The sequence below is a fragment of the Vicia villosa genome, unplaced genomic scaffold (assembly GCF_029867415.1).
Source record: "Vicia villosa cultivar HV-30 ecotype Madison, WI unplaced genomic scaffold, Vvil1.0 ctg.002608F_1_1, whole genome shotgun sequence".
NCBI classification, from domain to species: Eukaryota; Viridiplantae; Streptophyta; class Magnoliopsida; order Fabales; family Fabaceae; genus Vicia; species Vicia villosa.
This window is the reverse complement of record NW_026705984.1, coordinates 172,204-191,546: the sequence shown is the minus strand read 5'-3', so window position 1 is coordinate 191,546 and position 19,343 is coordinate 172,204. Positions and strand designations below refer to the sequence as shown.

At 31.2% G+C, this 19,343-nt stretch overlaps 1 protein-coding gene across 1 annotated transcript; it reads right to left on the bottom strand.

Moving 5' to 3' along the window:
- Positions 1–6,727: 6,727 nt before the first annotated feature.
- Positions 6,728–10,142, bottom strand: LOC131639389 (putative RING-H2 finger protein ATL21A). Its single transcript, XM_058909888.1, has 2 exons — positions 9,395–10,142; positions 6,728–7,149 (listed from the first exon to the last, which is right to left on the bottom strand). Exons 1-2 carry the CDS (start codon positions 10,140–10,142, stop codon positions 6,728–6,730), a joined length of 1,170 nt encoding a protein of 389 aa, XP_058765871.1.
- Between the last annotated feature and the right edge of the window lie 9,201 nt (positions 10,143–19,343).

Here is a 19,343-nt window from a genome sequence, read left to right as displayed (position 1 = left end):
AACTTAGTCATGTGGTTCCTCAATTTCCCTCTATGGTTAAAATTCAATTTGGTATGAGTATTAAGACGATTCGGTCTGATAATGTCAAGGATTATTTTAATCATAATATTAATTCTGTTTGTCAAAATAGAGGTATCATTCATGAGTCTTCATGTGTTAAAGCACCCTAACAAAATGGCGTTGGTGAAAGAAAAAATGGGCATTTGTTAGACCAAACATGTGCTATGATATTTCAAAATAAAATTCCCTAGAAACATTGAGCGAGGTTGTTTTAGGTACATCATATCTCATAAATTGTTGGCCTTATAATGTCCTTGCTTCCAAAACTCCTATGGAAGTCTTATCCTCATTCTATATTATTGTGCCTACCTCTATTAACCTCATTCCTAGGATATTTGGGTGTACATCGTTCATCCATATTCATAGTGATGGTAGAGGGAAACTTGATGCTAGAGCTTAAAGTGTGTCTTTATAGAATATTCTTCCACCCAAAAAGGTTACAAATGCTAGAGCTTGAAGTTGATGATGCATATTCTGGGTAAAAGTTTAAGATGCGTGCAATATTATTTTGCACAATCAACGACTTTCCTGCTTACATTAACTTGGATGGATATAGTGTCAAAGAACATAAAGCGTGTCCTATTTGTGAAGATAATACTTGTTATCACCAACTTGTGTTTGGAAAAAAAAGATTGTTTACCTTGGGCATCAGAAATTTCTAAAACCCGGTCATCCTTATCATAGATTGCGGAAGGCTTTTAATGGAGAGCAAGAGTCTATTGAGGCTCCTGAACCTTTAACTGGGGATGAAGTTTATCAACGGCAGAAACACATTAATATTGTCTTCAAGAAGAGAGAAAAATGGGCAGTTGCAAAAAATATATGGAAAAAGAGGTTTATCTTCTTTGATCTTCCATATTGGTCAAGTCTTGATGTTAGACATTGTCTTGATGTGATGCACGTGGAGAAAAATGTGTGTGATAGTTTGATTGACACACTTCTAAATATTCCAGTCAAGACTAAAGATAGTAATACTTTTCGTCTTGATATGGAGGCGATGGGTATACAAAAATAGTTGGCTCAAATAGAGAAGTTTAAAAGAACTTATCTGCCTCCAGCATGTCACACTCTATCTAGAAACATATATCAATGAAAGATATCAAGTAAATTGGTTTAAAATTTCATGATTGTCATGTATTAATGCAATAACTTCTATCAGTGGCTATTTGTGGGGTCCTACCAAAGAATGTGAGAGTAATTATAACGAGATTGTGCTTATTCTTCAATGTCATATGTAATAAAGTTCTTGATTTCAAAAAGTAAGATGAATTAGAAGATGAGGTTGTCATAATCTTGTGTCAACTGGAGATGTATTTTCCTCCATTATTTTTTGAAATTATGGTTCACTTACTTGTTCATCTAGTCAGAGAAATCAGATTTTGTGGTCCAGTTTATTTAAGGTGGATGTATCCTATAGAGCGATAGATGAAGATCTTTAAATGATATAAGAAGAATCATCACCGATCGGAAGCTTCAATTATTGAAAGGTACATCATTGAAGAAGTTGTTGAGTTTTGTACAAACTATTTGTCGGAAACAGATTCTATAGGCATTCCAAAGTCTCGTCACGCTGATCACACAGACGGAAGAGGTATTCAAGATCTAAATGTTAAGTCAATGGCTCGAGATGTAGTTAAACGTATTTAGTCATTAGGGTCATAAAATTTATGATCAAGGAGGAATATTTTGAAGAATTTAAGAGGGGGATAAGGTAAAATATAAATTAAGGATCACCCTTAATTGTTTGAAAAACTTAATTATTCTCTTTATGTTATATTGGTCATAAATCCCTTAAGGACGAATGGATAGTTCCCCTAGATTATGTCTCTCTTTGATGATTTATCCCTAATAATGTGAAACGTGTACATGATTTTTTTAGATATGTTCTCTATAATGATGGACTTTTTATAATTATTCAATTTTATTTTGTATTTAATGTTTTTTTTCCTAACTACGAAATTGGAGAATCGGTTTATATACTAACAATTAAGAACTAATTATAGATTTTGCTTTCGGCGAACTAAATAATTTTAAAAGATAATTCATGACTAGTAAGAAACCCGTGCTATCGCACGGGTCCCCTTTGGATTTACTTCACATGTCTACCAAATCATCATTTGTAAAGTTTAAATTCATTATTCAATTGGTTAACCTTGACATAGTTACAAATATATGCTAATAATATGCACCAACTTTTAAACATTGATTAGTACTTACAGTAAAACATCAAAAATATTTAAAAGATGGACATTAAAATGAACCATCTACAGATGGTATGTCATAGATACGTTTACATCTACCCGTGAATTCAGATGAGTTAACAATACTCAATTGAATCTAGATAAGTTAATTTTAAAATTATAAATTTGAATAAAATCATTTTTCTAATTCAAAATAACATTACTTTTTAATATTATTCAATTTTTCTAAACCTAAAGTTTTTAACAGTTTCCCGTCAAATATCAGTTTTAAATCCTTATTATATCATATTTACAATTTTTATAAATCTACAATATATGACAACTTCCCGTCAAATTTCAGTTCTAAATGAATATCTACCTTCCAATAATATCTTGAAATTTCTGTTCTAAATTAATATTTATGATAAATAATGATAATTAAATTTTTAATAATTTTCTATTAAAAAAAATCTAATACCTAATTTATTTGATTTTATTGTTGTGAAAGAAAAAGGAATGGTAAGGAGATTGAAAAGGGGATAGTTTTATTGATTTCATTAACAAATTTATAATGCAAATAATACGACTAATACGGTGATGAAATCTTTAAAAGAATTTATACACAAAAAAAAGAATCAAAGATTTCCAATCGTCTGTATTTGTTCTTACCAAATAAATCAAGTGGAAGATTTCCAATACTTTTGACCATACACAGAGACCCAAAAATAAATATAATCAAATATCAAAAACGTAATTTAAAATAATTTGATTTAAAAATTAAATAAATATATTTTATTTATTATACTTATATAGATGAAAGATTAGAAAGAGCACAATAAAAATTATATAGTAACACGACACATCATTTAAAAACACAATAATACTATATAAACACACAAAACACAAACTAAATGAAATGAATCTTTAATTTCCATAACAGTGATAAATCTTACATTTAACCAAAAACAAAAAAATACATTAATCAATATTTTTTACTAAATGTAAATCAAAAGAATATTAATATTCCGAAAATATCATTAGTATATTAGTAGGTCCATTAAATGTTGATTATATATAATTTACTAATTAATTAAAAAACAATTTGACTCAAAACGCTTTGAACGTAGAAAAAAAAGCTTAAATTAGAATAAATTTTTATACAAAAAGAGGGAAACAAATTTTTAACCAAAAAAATGTCATATTATAAATTTTGTTTTCCATTTAATTTCCTTTTCAATCATAAATCCAAGGCATTAAATGACATAGAATTAATATATTATCATAAATCATGTACAAAATAATTAATATATTATCATAAATTTAAAATTTAATATATTTTCTGTATTTTTATCCTTATCTCGCTTTCTCACTTTATTGATATCATGAGTGTATAATATAAACCGTAAAATATAATAAAACATTTTAATAAAACAAAATTATAAAATTATTAATTAATTAAATTTAATAGTGTTTGTAATTGTAGAATGGTATATACAGCAGCCTATAATAGGGTTTAATATTTTACACTGTCAATGCATCACTCATTTTCTATATATATATATATATATATATATATATATATATATATATATATATATATATATATATATATATATATATATATATATATATATATATATATATATATATATATGATGCATTGAAATTAATAATATCAAATATATGATGATCTATATTGTTAAATTCTAAAAGTCCTCGTAACACACAATGTATGCATGCATGGAGTAATGTGCAATGGAAACTAAGAATTTATTGCCGGCCCATTAACTATGCATGGTAATTTCATCATTGTAAATACATTTCTCTTGTTAGTTGTTACTATGAGCATGTTTGGACAAATAAAAAGCAAAGAAAAATAACAATTTATTGATAGACTAAAAATGCAGGCTGGACAATTAATGTATTATGGCTGAGACTACAAAATCGAAACATCAATTATATTTAAGGTGAATTTTTTAGATAATGAAATGGGCAATGACATGATGATTATAAACATACAATATTCAATTCATAAACCGTAAAAAATAAATATTTTATCAAGAACATAAACAATTTCATTAAGAATAAAATGAACGTGACACACTATACCCTAAAGTGTAATAGAATAAATTAACCACTAATATAATGTTTATTACAAAAATAGTTCAATTATTAATTATCTCTTATCTGAGTTGAGTCAAAAAAATGTGACGGAGTAATAAACCTTGTAACTACTTATGGAATGAGAATTGAAAAAATATCAATACCTGCAATAACAGATATGGATTAGATATGTCAATACAATGTAGTTGTTTTTTTTTTACATAACAAACCTAAATTAATATTCTGATGATGATATACCTTTGGATTTGAAATCATAAAAATAACACAATACTATGTATCATATAATCAGATTATATATAATAATTTCATATATAATCATAAAATTAGGAATTGCTGCTATAATAATATACATGAAACCATATAAATAACACAATCTAACTGTCATCATACATGTTGCACGTATTTATAATAATCACCAATACAATTGAAAATCAAAAATAAATTAGTGAGCATAGATCCCCAATACATTACAAAAACAACCAAAAATGTCATGCAAGAACTTTCTACAGCCAACTGCTTCCCAATCGACATCTTCACCCTTGGCAACAACTGCAACATCCTTAGCTGAAGTCATTAAACTGTTGGTTTCAGGATCATTTTCTCCACATCCAAACAATGATAGCTTAAAAACTAAGAATATATATATATATATATATATATATATATATATATATATATATATATATATATATATATATATATATAATGTATAATATATTAATTAAAATTAAAGTATCAAAATTGTAAACATACAATTATTCGTGTTACTCTCTTGAAGCTCTAATGATGCACACATTAGTGGTTGAAATCATATATACTTACTTACACACTGACCGTAAAGACCTAAAACTGAATATTGTCAAATATCACAAACACAATATAACTTAGGAAATTACTAAACAGAAAAGAAAAAAATAATAGATTAAATTGGATAATTATAATAGAATCACCCAAAACTTTGGTCTTTATTAGGATTCATAAGATCCTCCATTACCATGTATATTTTTTTGAACAACATTCTTTTTCCATAATACTAAACAAAAAATATAAGATATAAGAATACAAATAAATAGAGTTCCTTCTAATAATTATTAATTTAACAGAATAAAAAATACACATGAAAAAAAATCAAATCTCAAAAATCCATGATAAACTAAATCTAACTCATGCATAAATGAAAAATCAAAACTTGAAACGATTTTAAAATTGGAAATAATTTTAGAGTTTTCAATTTCATTTAAAAATAACTTCGGAGATGGGTTTATAACATAAACAATAATATTATTAAAAATGGAAGTGAATCCTGATCTGAGAACAATTTTAGAATTGAGAATAATTTCACAAAATGTTAACTTTTTTTTTAATTGAAAATCTGAATGGATTGTAAAACATTTGCATGAACCAAAAAATAAAGAAAAGGAAGACAAACAAATATTGATGATGGTCTGCAGAAGGAAGGAACTGATTTTGCAGATGATGATGGTGGTAGAGAGAACATAGGAAAGTATTTTCAAAGAGGATGGTGCAAGATGGAGCGAAGGAAAAGAGAAGAATACCACACATGACTCCAACCATTTGCTTAAATAAATGGAATAATAGGATTTGAATGAATAGAATAGGAATGGCCAAGGTCTCTTTATTTTTCCAATGCTTTATTCCTTTAAGTTGGAAGTAGAATAGGGTTCATGTTGGAAGTAGAATAGCGTTTGATGAAATTATTTAATGTCATACATAATTAATAAATTGGTTTAGTTAGGATAATTAATTAATTAATTATTAATTAATTAATTAATTAATTATATTAAAAATAGATACAGATAGTGATTAGGTTAAGTTAATTACTATACAATTAAAAAAAATAAAATGCAACAAATATTCTGGACATGCCACATCAGCGGTATTAAATACCAAATCAATATAAAGCAAGCAATGTTTAATTAGTCAATTTTACCCTTATAATTAGGTTAGTTTTAGCTTTTAATTAGAGGGTTTATCATGTAATTATCAGGTACTTTACTTTTTATATATTTATATAGATTGTTAGTCAAATGCATACTCAATCATGACATGTGTTTTTCCGCCCAATCAAACATATAACAACTTGAAGACATGTTTATGTTTAATGCTTGAGAGTGGTTAAAATAAAACTATCTCTATATGTACAATAGTTTCTATAAGATATATAAAAATAAATGTTGGTGTGTTTTATACAATTTGATACATTGAATGAGCATAACAAAAAGGAAAGCTAAATGAATTTAAGAAAATGATTATTGACACACAAAAATTAATCATAGAAACACTAAGATGAAAATTCAATAAGAAATTGTAGAAAGAGGCACAAAGAGATACTCAAAGCACATTCATAACCCTGGCAGATTTCGACATAAAGGACATGTAGCATTCATCTTGAGCCAAACATCTATACAATCAACATGAAAATGATGATTACATTGTGGTATGCTCCTTAATGTATCCATAGGCTTATACTCACTAAGACATATGGAACAAACATTGTCAATTGATTTAGGTAATTGTCCACTTTCTGCTAGTTGAATCTTTGGATATTGTTCTATCCTTGATCTATCAAGCCCAAACACAAACCAAGGAGGTTCTCGATTACTTGGCTCTATATTTGTAATTGTTTGTCTTTGTTGAATACGGTTTTGCCTTCTATTTTTATATATAGATAATGATACCCACATGAAGAACAAAATTCCTGATATTCCCCATACTACTGGAAAAAAGTCAATTTTTTTACGCTTTGGTGATGAAGGATTTTCCCCTACATAATTTAAACTCTAGCATAAGATATTACAATTTAATTATATTATCAAAAATAAAATAAAATAATTAAAGGGGTCAGGCACGAAAATACTTTTAGAAATCAATCTCTATTAGTTGATTTAGTGGCGAAGAATCATGACTTAAGAGCAAGGATAAGAATAGGTCACACGTCGACCAACAAAAGTCTACCAAATCAGTCTACTTAAATAAATATTTATTATATTTATTATTATTATTATTTTATTAAATTTTACTATTTGAATTAAATTATAAATTTATAAAAAATCCCAATAATTTATATTTATTAATTTATATTAATTATATGTATATTTAAATATATTATTATAAATAAAAATTAAAATAAGAGATTTTATATAGTTAGATTTTATAAATTTTAAATAAATAAAGTTTAATTATCTTATAGAGTTTACCAAAGTAAGGTGAAAACAACTTAGAAACACTGACATAAATTTTTTTATTTCTATAAAAAAATTGGTCTACAAAATTTATGTTTTATTTAAATTCAAATAAATTCATTCAAATAATATTTATTTTCATTAAGATAGTTTGATAGTTTATTTAAATATAAGTAAGATTTAATATTTTTAAATAATATGATACTCAAATAAAAAGTAAATTTATGATAGGTTTAGGGTTGAGCACGGCCGGGTAGCATATGGATTGGTACTATAGTAGTTGTTTACATATTTGAAATTTGAAAAAAAATTGTATCCGAGCTCATACCCGTGTGAACACCAATATTTATATGAGTAATGCTATTTAGTAAGAAGGAAATTGGAGAAGAAATGCAAGAATGAACACATGTCCCTATATTATAGGGAAATTTTTAATTTATTTTTAATTTAATTTCCTTTTTAATAAGAATCATGGGTGATGGTGATAATGAATGATTGAGATTTATTCTTGTCTTTTTTGTTTTTATGTTTTCTTAACAATTAGCATTTTTCTATTTATATATGTACTCGTACTCTCTAGGTATCTAAGTACTCATACTCATATCCGTTTACTCGTATTTTTAATAAAAAATTTAATTAATCCCAACTTATCATGTAAATTTTAAATTTTTAACAACATTTTTAAAAAAAAAAATTAAGGATGTTATTGTTGAGTTGAAAAAAATTTATATTTAAATGCGTACAAATTTAATAGTGATGTGTTTAATAAAATTGATAAACATATATGCCAATTAATAATAAATAAAAATATATAAATATACATTGTGCGGGTATGGTAATGTGGGCACTAAATACTCGTACTCACGTTCATATCCGTTAATTTTAATGAATAATTGTTTGTTTCTATGTCCGTATTCTTTTTGCAAGTTTTTATCCTAACTATTGTGAGTGATTAATGGAGATGGGTCAAATTATCTTCCCTTAATAGGTTTCATATCAAACCTAAACTTTTTTTATCGAATAGGACTTAGATTTGACGAAACTTATGATTTACTCTACTTCCTACCTACTACAAATATGCTCCTCTACTTTGTGTTTCAATCTCTTGATTATAATAGAGCTGTTAAAATGGACTAAGCCCATATGGACCGGCCCGTCATTTTTGAAAAATCATAGGGTTTGGGGCTTTAAAATTAGAGTTCATATTTTTCATGTTTTTTAGTCCAGCCATGAAAAGCCGGCTACCCATTAAGGCTAGCACATATGGGCAGCGGGTAGCCTATTAGGCCCGCATAATTATAAATTTAAAATATATATTAATATTTATATTATCTTACTCCAAATAACACATTAATTTTTCTCACCTAACTAAATTTTATCTCTATTCTATTCAATCTTTCTCTTTGAGATATTATACATTAACATAATCAATATTCTTTTATCGTATTATATTAGTTTTCTCATATGTTAAATATTCAAGTATTATTATATACAATTTAGACATATATCGTATTTAGAAACATATTATAATATTTATAAGAGATAATATAGTACTTAAAAATATATTATGTTTAAAATAATATAAATTTTTAATTTATCTATAATAAATATTATGAAATTTTAATTTTTTAAAATTAAAAAAAAATACGTTTATGGCTGGGTAGTCCGAAGCTCATCTAGGATCGGACTCGGGTAATAATTCTCGAACCTATATTACATAGTCTTTTTTATCCAACCATAAAAAGTCCTAGATCCACCAAGACCGAACTAACAGCTCTAATTATAAGAATTATACTTTATGACTAATCTTAACAAAAACAAATATACCTGGGAAATTAAGAACGTAGTCGGAAGGATAACAAGTAACATTAAGACCCGTATCCGATAGAAAACCACAAAATTGATCAGGCTCACATCCACAAGAAGGTGTATCCCATCGCAACAATGCATCAGAATAAAGTCCATCCAAAACTACCATTGCTTCACTTGAATTATCTTTTACTGGAACTCTAGCAAATCCAATCTCATGACACCTTGAACTCAACGAATCAACAATAGATGATTGCAACGTATACACAATCGAATAATTTGCATTGCTCATACAAGGTATAGTTGGAAGCTCATCAATCACTGGATTTGGTTCTTTTCCAGAATCGATACTACAATTGAGAAATGTAACATTTTCATAATATTTACGATAAGAGTTATCCCATACAAAAGGTAAATCTTCAATAACGTTTATGTTTTCGATGAACCTTTGTGGTGGACAATCATTAGGACCGTTGACCCAAATTCTTTGTCTCTCAAGGGAAATACTTTTGACTACAAAATTCCTATCATTTGAGAGTTTAAGCAAAGCTTGCTTATCATCATTGCAATAAACTTCAAACCCTGGATATCCACATCGATGACTTTGATTATTGTAATATTCAAATGGTTCTCTTAATATGAAAGGAAACTCAAAAATAAGACCTAACTCAGGGTTTCCACAATATTTCTTAAAACAAAGTTGAGTTGAACTGTGAAAAAGAAAGAAGAATATGGAAAATATGAGAGAAAATTTCAAGGTAGACATTAGATGTGGTATGATATGAATGAGAATGCATGTGATGTGTCACTACTAAATTGACATATTCATTCGCTACTATATGGGATGAGACATATAAATTTCGTGGATTACAAAGCTTGTTACAATCCTAGTGTTACTCGTCCAATATTACTTTCCTAATGTATCAATTTGGATTATATATATGTGGCCACTTTCATCTCTAAGAACTTCTTTGACTGCCGCAAAGAAAGAAACATGCAACAATAACAAGAGTTCAAATATTCTATAGCCTGTGGATTTACACTAGGGCATTCTGTGGCAGCTCGGGCGAAGAACGGAGAAAAAGTTAAGAAACGTGATTAGCTATGATAAGTACAGTATTATTCGTAGGGTATACATGTTTCTTTAATATTTTTGTAAAATGTATTAAAGTAATACTTTCTAAATATACTATTAAATCTTAAAATAGAGTTTAACTTCATTAATCTATTAGTTAATGTCATTTTTTTGATTTCAAAAACTTTTAAAAAAATATTTATCACACCTAAAAAATTGGGTGTTTTTACTAACACCAGTAAAAAAAAGTTTAATTTTACACCTGTTATTGAAGGGTATAAATTCAACGGGTAAGAAATTTCTTAGGAATTTATACCCGTTTAATAACAGGTTTAAATAGATGTTATGTTATACCATTTTTTAATAGAAAACGAGTGTAAATATATTTTATGTTACACCATTTTTTAATAGAATATGGGTGTAAATACGTGATGTGTTACATCTTTTTAATAGAAAATGAGTGTAAATATGTGTTATGTTACACCCTTTTTTAATAAAAAAATTGGGTGTAAATACATTATACGTTACACCCTTTTTAATAGAAAATAGGTGTAAATGCATGTTATGTTACATCTTTTTAATAGAAAACGAGTGTAAATTGTTACATATATACATTTAAATCAAACACAGTTACACCTTTTTTTTATAAAATCGGGTGTAAAATACATAATGCTTACTATGAATATCTGCAAATTTACACCCTATTTTCTTCAAATTCGTGAAAGGTAATTGAATCATATCTTATGCAATACAAAAGTATGCACGATAATTTAAAGAGCTAAGGTAGTAGAAAATAGTAACCCCTATTAAAATATTTTATTAAAAGAACCTTACAACATGTATCATTATTATTATTATACACGTAAACACTGCTAGCAACTATTTCTTGTTTATTTATATAGGTTATAATCCAATTGACCATTGAAATGTTTTTATTTTCATTGTCTAGATCTTGTAATCTTCAAGAGATTATACATCAGTGCTCTGTCAATGAGAAGTCTTCTTCCATCTATAGTCGTGGACTCGTGTTTCCATGCAGTCCTAATGAGCCATGATGCAACAATTCCACCAATCAAGCCCCATAACTGTAAAAATTTGTGTCAAACGTAGCACACACAATAGAAAAGAAACTACGCACATATTACATTGGTTTTGTAATAAAAGTTTAGATGTTTTACCTGAACATTGTTAGGACCACTCGATAACATGAGTCGCTTAAAAATCAACATATTAGCACCATATTGATTTGCAGACTCAGTGTAATGAGTCCCACCCAATTTACATACACACTACTATGATTGCAACCTTTTGATGCAGTTGTGGTTCCATTCAAGATCTTTGTTAGTCCACAAGAAACGCGATTGTCGCAGTTCAACGGTGGACCTCCTTATTCGCAGCAAGCCAAAATAGGTTGTTCAAACCCTGTAATCAAATAGTCACAAATTTAACACTAGCGAAGATACTAGCAAAGATATTGGCCCTACAATTTAGTACAAAAATCTCGCAGTTGTAGATTAAAGGCTTTTGCAGCTTGATTGTGTGCACGAAGACATCTTTGTGCATCGGGCTTTGAGGAATCATTACCAAATATGGCAACATACTGAGCCAAGCATCCTAGCGGACCCGTGTCATGTGTAACACCCGCATTTTCTTATTTATTAATTTAATTTAATTTTAAATTAATTATTAAGAATTTAGCATTTTAAGGGATTTATCAGTAAAATTATGGATTAAGGGCCATTGGGCCGGATGGTGAGATTAGTAATGTGGGGGGTGCTAAGTGAGTAAGTGTAATACGGTGAACTGACTTTTTATCGATCGAAATGTCGCGGTAAGCAAGAGTCGCCACCGACTTTTATTTTATCCAAACAAATTCAGAAAGGCAAAAAGAAACAGAAAAAAACCTTTTAAAGAAAATCTGAGTTCGGGGGGTAATTTATGCAAAGGGAAGGTGTAAGGCACCCTTTGCATCCATGGTTTTCCATGGGCTCTTAATTGCTTTGCTTGCTCGTTTTTAGAAAATGTAGATGAAAGAGAAAAAAATGGACTTTAGCTCGTAAAATGAGCGTAGCCAGTTTTCGAGGAAATGTGAGAAAGAATATTAAAGATGAGCATTGCAAGGCAATTAGGGGCAATTACCTTAAACTCAGATGATAGGTCTCTTTTTAGCCTTTCAGAATGAAAGGATCTATCCTTGCCATAAGAGGGCAGGAAGCCTTTCGTTTGGAGGTTGAAGGGTCGTCGAAGCATCCTTTGCCATAAAACTGTCCCATGCCATAGAAGGGCAGGTAGTCTAAGGCAAGGATCAGAATAAGCCATTTTTCGTTAGGCAACCAGAAGATACCTCAGCCTTTTTCCGTGGGCAACTTCCGAGGGTCGAGGTCATGTTAGTGTATCGAAGGCAGCATCATTTTAGGGTCTCATGACCTTTTATCGAGGCAACATGGCTGAGGTATCCTCATATTCGAGGGACTGGCTATTCTGCAAAAACACAAGGCAACAAGGCAACAGACAACAGGCAACAGAGAGGGTTACCCAAAAGCGTGCGTGTGTGCACCAATCACGTGATTATATTCAATTATATTATCTTGTAAATTAGTGAGGCTAATTCAGTTTAATGGTTGTCACTCCCTAAATTACTAGCCACGCAGATAACATAAGGCAAGAAACAGTAATACGGGGGAGGGGACAATGAAACCAGCGGATCCCTTAATCAGGGTTTGACACAAATAATAATAAAAGCAGAAAACATTAGGGTTAGGGTTTAGGGTTACCAACACCCGTAGCTTTGGCGGTCGACAAACCCTGAAAAAAAGAATAAACAGAAGAAGGGGTGAGTGTATTATTGGTTCAGAGACAATTAGGGTTAACCCTAAAAATGAAAATAATAATAAAAGAAAAAGGGTAAAAGAAACTTAGCTTCGATTGACGAAGATTGATAGTCGGAGGTAGCCTGAAGCATTGACTCTGACCATCTGAGAATTGACAGAAGAATAAAATACAGTGAGTGTATGGCTAATTCAACGACAATTAAGGCTAACTCTAATTTGGAGGGAAGAAACAAAAATAAAATAGAATGAATATTTAAAATAAATATGAAATAGGACTTAGCTTTTAATTTGACGTGGTGTGTAGTCGGAGTGTATTTGAAGCAACTCTGAAAATTTGACACAAAGGAGAGAACTGGAAATGCAGACCCTAACAATAAACCCCTAAGGTTTATTTATTAAGAAAACTTGTTGTGACCTAAATGCTAGAATCATGTGTGGTCGAATCCAATGCTCACGATGGTATTACCTCGCAAAAACACGAAAATGGGAGGAAGGACATAGGAGAGAATAGCAAAATTATAATTATTGATAAAAATCGAATAAAAAAAAATCTAAATAAAGAGTAAACCAAATTCTAAAAAAAAGAAAATAAACATATAATAAAAAAAGATATTTTTGTATTTTTCCTAATAAAAAAACTAAAATAACTTGACTAAAACACGTACCCTAATCTTTCTTTGAAATTATATGACTTATAAATTGTATTATTTTAAAAAAATTAAAAAAAAAAGAAAAGGAAAACGGGAGGATAGGATTACCTCTTGTCTCTCATATATAAAATAATGGTTACAAACACTAACTAAAAAAAAATAACTAAAAAAATAATTTAGTTGACTTTTCAAACAATCCACCAAACCAACCACGTTATGACACTTAGCATATGATTATTAATTAAAAAAAATAACACAAAAAGAAAACAACATGAGCCAATATAATGCATCAGAACTGAAAGAAGTTTTAATGCTCTCTTAGCCAATACAATCAAACACACCTCAACATCTATCACTCATTCTATTTTCATTATCAACAGCAAAATAAAAACCACAACAAAAAAATAAAGATGAATGAAAGAACCTGATACGTGATTGCTCTGAAGACACGTGATGGTGGTCTCTCGGCATTACCGGTGGGTGGATCCAGGGAGATCTTTGGCGGTTGACGGAGCGAGTGGTGAACTCGATGGATCCGCTTCGGTGGTGGAGCAGTGTGCGTCGGAAGCTTGTTGGCAGCGGACGGTCGCGGTTGGTTTCACGACGTAGAGGAGATGCATCGTCGATTCGTCGGAAGTGGTTCTGGCCGCATCGGAGTGTCGGGAACGCGGTGTTTTTATTGGCTAACTCCGATCTCACTTCCTCTTCTCTTTCGTATTCTGCTTTCAACCTGTAGACAAACTGAGAAAAAAACAAGAACAGTAATGAAAGAAAAGGCCACAACCACAGTAACGGCAATGCTAGAGTTTCTCTTTCCGATCCAATCTCCTTTTTGTTTGTACTCTGTTTTGAAGTGGGTTGTTGCTTATTAAAAAAATGTGAGAGTGTGGAGACTATGTACAGTGTGAGGGCGAGAAAAAAATAAGGGTTAGAAAAGTTAAACAATACTTAAAAATAAGGGTTCTGTGTGGTAGTGAGGATGGTGTAGGATTTGTCAGAAAAATGGAGAAAGTTTGTACGTGGGCCCCCCCCCGAAAATAGGGTTAGTTGTTCCTATATATAAATGCAAAATTAGGTTAAAGCCTAATGCATCAAAATTAATTAAAAATAATCAAAAGCCCAAACGAAAATAAATATTTTAATTGAGTTTTATAATTATATTTAACCAATTAAAAAAACTAACCTAAAATGTAAAAAAGGTGTAAAATTTAGAATCTTTTCATTTTATGGAAAAAGTAAAAAAAACTATGAAAATTAATTGAAAATAATAAAAACAAGTTTTTTGTGATTTTAAGAAAAAAATAATTTAAAACGGAAATTAAGTTAGTAACAAAAAATAAAAAAAAACTGTTAGTAGTGGGACTCGAACACGGGACCTCACGCTATTGCACTATTCACGCTCAAATTCTTACCAACTGTGCCAATTCATTTATTCAAAATAAAATGGCGTTTGTAAATATGTGAGGGCAAATTTTGGGGTATGACAGCTGCCCCTGTTCAATTATCTTAAACCTGAAGATGTAGAGTGGTCTGTATGCCAGTCGGTATCTGAAGGTTGGAGATGATTGAACACAAGAATACCAAGAAATTTGCCCTATTTGAAGTAGGGACTTTTGTCGGAGATGGGCTTGTAGATGCCATCTGATAGTTGTTGGAGTATAGATTGTTACGCAATTTCTGCTTTTGCTGTCTTCCCTCTTTTGAATGTTGAGGAACCGTCAAAGGTATCGACTCAAATCTGTGTTGGGTTATTTAAGGAACCGTCAAAGGTATCGAATTAAATTCGAAGCATATTGTTGAGGCACCGTCAAAGGTATCGACTCAGATATGCGGATAGATTGTATAAGGAACCGTCAAAGGTGTCGACTTATATCTGAAGTATGTCGTTAAGGAACCGTCAAAGGTGTCGACTTAACTCTTGATGTGGGTTGTTAAGGAACCGTCAAAGGTATCGACTTAACTCTGAAGCATATCATTGAGGCACCGTCAAAGGTATCGACTCAGATATGTAGATAGATTGTATAAGGAACCGTCAAAGGTATCGACTTATATCTGAAGTGTGTTGTTAAGGAACCGTCAAAGGTGTCGACTTAACTCTTGATATATTAAGGAACCGTCAAAGGTGTCGACTTAACTCTTGATATATTAAGGAACCGTCAAAGGTGTCGACTTAATACTTGATATATTAAGGAACCGTCAAAGGTGTCGACTTAATACTTGAAAATAGAGGTAGTAGTATCCTGAAAAGTAGAGGTTAGTTTTCTTATGTCATGATGCATGTGTTTATGTAATGAGTATCTCAAAATAAATGAGAAACTTCATATGTTATGGATTTGTTATGCAGTGATGTATGCGATGTATGTTTGTGTCATGTGGTATGCGAATATGATTTATGTTATCTTCGTCGAGAAAATAAATCTCCAGGTCTTTGTGTTTTTGATGTTTGATTTCGTCTTGAGGATGCTCAGCTGGGGATTCATGGTTTCCGCTTGGGGATGATCAGTAATTTGATGGACCCGGACTGGGGATGAAAGATATTAGTAAACCATGTTGGAGAAGAGCAAAGTATTGAAGATGTAAACTCTGTTGGGGAGTCATGTCTTTGTCGGGACGAGTATGTTTGAAGATATCTTCTTGAGAGTTGCTCTGTGGGGATATGATACTCGTGAAGTCGACTCTATGGAGAAGCATGGATGCCTTGAACATTTCCCCTAGTGATTATAGCACTTGTCATTCCTGGACTCATATTGATTGGAAAACACCAATGAATTTTGATCGAAGTGTTGAACATGCCTTATATACTTTGCCCCCCTGCTAGTAGGAACTTGAAGAGATTCACCTCACGAGGACTTTATGAAGTGTATACTATAGGTGACATGCCCCTAGTAATCGTAAACTTAGGATGATGCCCCTGACTGTTTGGCTTTTGAGAGATTCTTGGAATCTTGACTTGATTGCCCCAGATTGATTGGGAAAAACGTGTCATGCCCCCTTGTATACGTAGGAGACATTGCTTCTTGGAGTAATATTGTCTGTCGGGATAACTTTCAGTCATTAGTTGTATCCTGTGCAAATTCTCTCTATTGCTAACATTTGAAATTATGTAGCAAAATTTGTTTAATAATGAATTCATGAGATGCAATGCATACGTTTGTCTTGAGTTTTTGAAAAACATTAAAGCATGAGATGTAAAAACATGACATTTGTAAGAACATGATATTTATAATAACATGTCGTTTGTAAAAACATGACATCAACTTGGCATTTATGGTAAACCTTAAGGAGTCAGGATACCTTTTTTGGTAACAGTATTCTTTCGAACTAACCATGTTTCAATTAGGACTTTCAAAGGTTGTAACGTGGCTTGGTTCACGGTTTAAGAAACAAAGGATAAAGGCTCAAAGTTTATTTGTACCCACCCCTCTTCGTGATGTTCTTCGATCCTAAGCTCAGTTGATTCGACTTATGCATTCAGGTTCCAAGAGACTTTTGGATTTGCACATTCGATAATGATGATGGTTCCCAAGCAAAGAGAACTTTTAAGATGGCAGTCACTTCTTTCTTTTGGTAGTCACAATATTGTGTTGTTAAGAATTTCTCTTTTTTCATCTTTTTGATATCCCTAACTTTTGCCTGAACTGTCTATTGTGAGCTTACAGTCAGCGGGATGCCTTGATTTTTGCCTAAGTCATCTTTTTTATTTTTGACTTAGCAGGCTTTTCTTTGTATATATGTTTTTCGTTCTTTCCTTTTTTGAAAAATAATTACTGCCTTGTTTGATTGATGAACCGTCATTGTCTTTTGATTGACATTTCCAACACTTCTTTGATGCGTGCGGTTGAACGTTTGTGATTGAAACCTTTGTTGAAAGGTGTACTGAATGGTTCTCTTAAAATGGAATGCACAGCCGAATTAACTGAGAACTACCATGCCCCAGGTTATGATCACAGGTTTTGAATTATTCAAGAAAGAAAACTCCTACAACTTAGGCTCAAAAGGGTTAACGAGGGATTATCATCCTTATATCTCCACTGTTTAGGAGTTGAAATAATGCCTGTACATCGTCAACACAGTCCGTTCAAAAGCATACTGTATGAGGTTGCGGTATCGTTTTTCGTCATCCTCCCTCAAAAGGCTTACAGCTTAGCAAGAGTTGAATAAACACAAAACATATGCAAAGTAAATACGTGATTCGAAATGAATGATAACGAAATAATGTATTCAAGACAAACATATGCAATGCACTGATGATAATTATTAAAACAGATAATGTCTATCATAAGTCAAATGTTTAAACAAACAGAATAAAATTTGCGCATGAAAGTAAATCTAACGATTAAAAGTTCATCCACTTAGACATTAATCAGTCTTGTCGTGACTAGGCATAGGAGCGGTGATCACCATAGGAGTTCTCGGATGGTTGAATTCAATTTCTCCAGCATCGATCATGTCTTGAATCTTGTTTTTCAATGACCAACAATCATTCGTATCGTGTCCAGGGCTATTGGAGTGATATGCGCACCTCGCATCGGGCTTATAGCTAGGAGCGGAAGTGTTGGGCTTTATAGGAGGATCCCTCACAGTAATCAAGTTTGCTCTCAACAAATGTTGTAATGCCTGAGCCAACGACATGTTGATCTTTGTGAACTGACGCTTGGGTGCGTCTACCTTACGTCTTTGTTGTGGAACCGGTGTAGAGATCAAAATTGTCCCCACAGATTGGTTTTGTTCATTGCGACCTTTCCGGTTGTGCTCAGCATTAGTCAGGTGAGGTTCGGGTCATACATTTAGACCATATAGAGGACGTCAGAGCAAATAGACCATATATATTGAGGGACATCAGAACTAGTCGTACATTTAGACCTTGTCTGTTGAAGGATGTCAGAACGAGTTATTCATTAGACCATATCTGCAGAGGAATGTCAGAACGAGTCATACATTAGACCATATCTGAGGAGGAATATCAGAACGAGCCATACATTAGACCATATCTGAAGAGGAATAGTAGAACGAGTCGTACATTAGACTATATCTGTTGAGGAATAGCAGAACGAGTCGTACATTAGACCATATCTGTTGGAATGTCAGAACGAGTCATACATTGGACCATATCTGAGGAAGGATATCAGAACGAGTCATTCATTAAACCATATCTGAAGGGGAATACCAGAACGAGTCATACATTAAACCATATCTGATGAATAATGCCAGAACGAGTCATACATTAGACCATATCTGACTGAAAATACCGGAACGGGTCATACATTGGACCATATCTAATAGAGAATACCGGAACGGGTCATACATTAGACCATATCTGACTGAGAATACCGGAACGGGCCGTACATTAGACCATATCTGATAGAGAATGCTTGCTTGTTAGAGTCGATGAGTTATTTGACGAAGTTTTG

Excerpts from the sequence above, each read along its gene's own strand:
- LOC131639389 (XM_058909888.1), bottom strand. The coding sequence starts at position 10,142 with ATGTCTACCTTGAAATTTTCTCTCATATTTTCCATATTCTTCTTTCTT. Across the intron at positions 7,150-9,394 it reads CTACGTTCTTAATTTCCCAG|GGGAAAATCCTTCATCACCA; the intron begins GTATATTTGTTT and ends TAAATTATGTAG.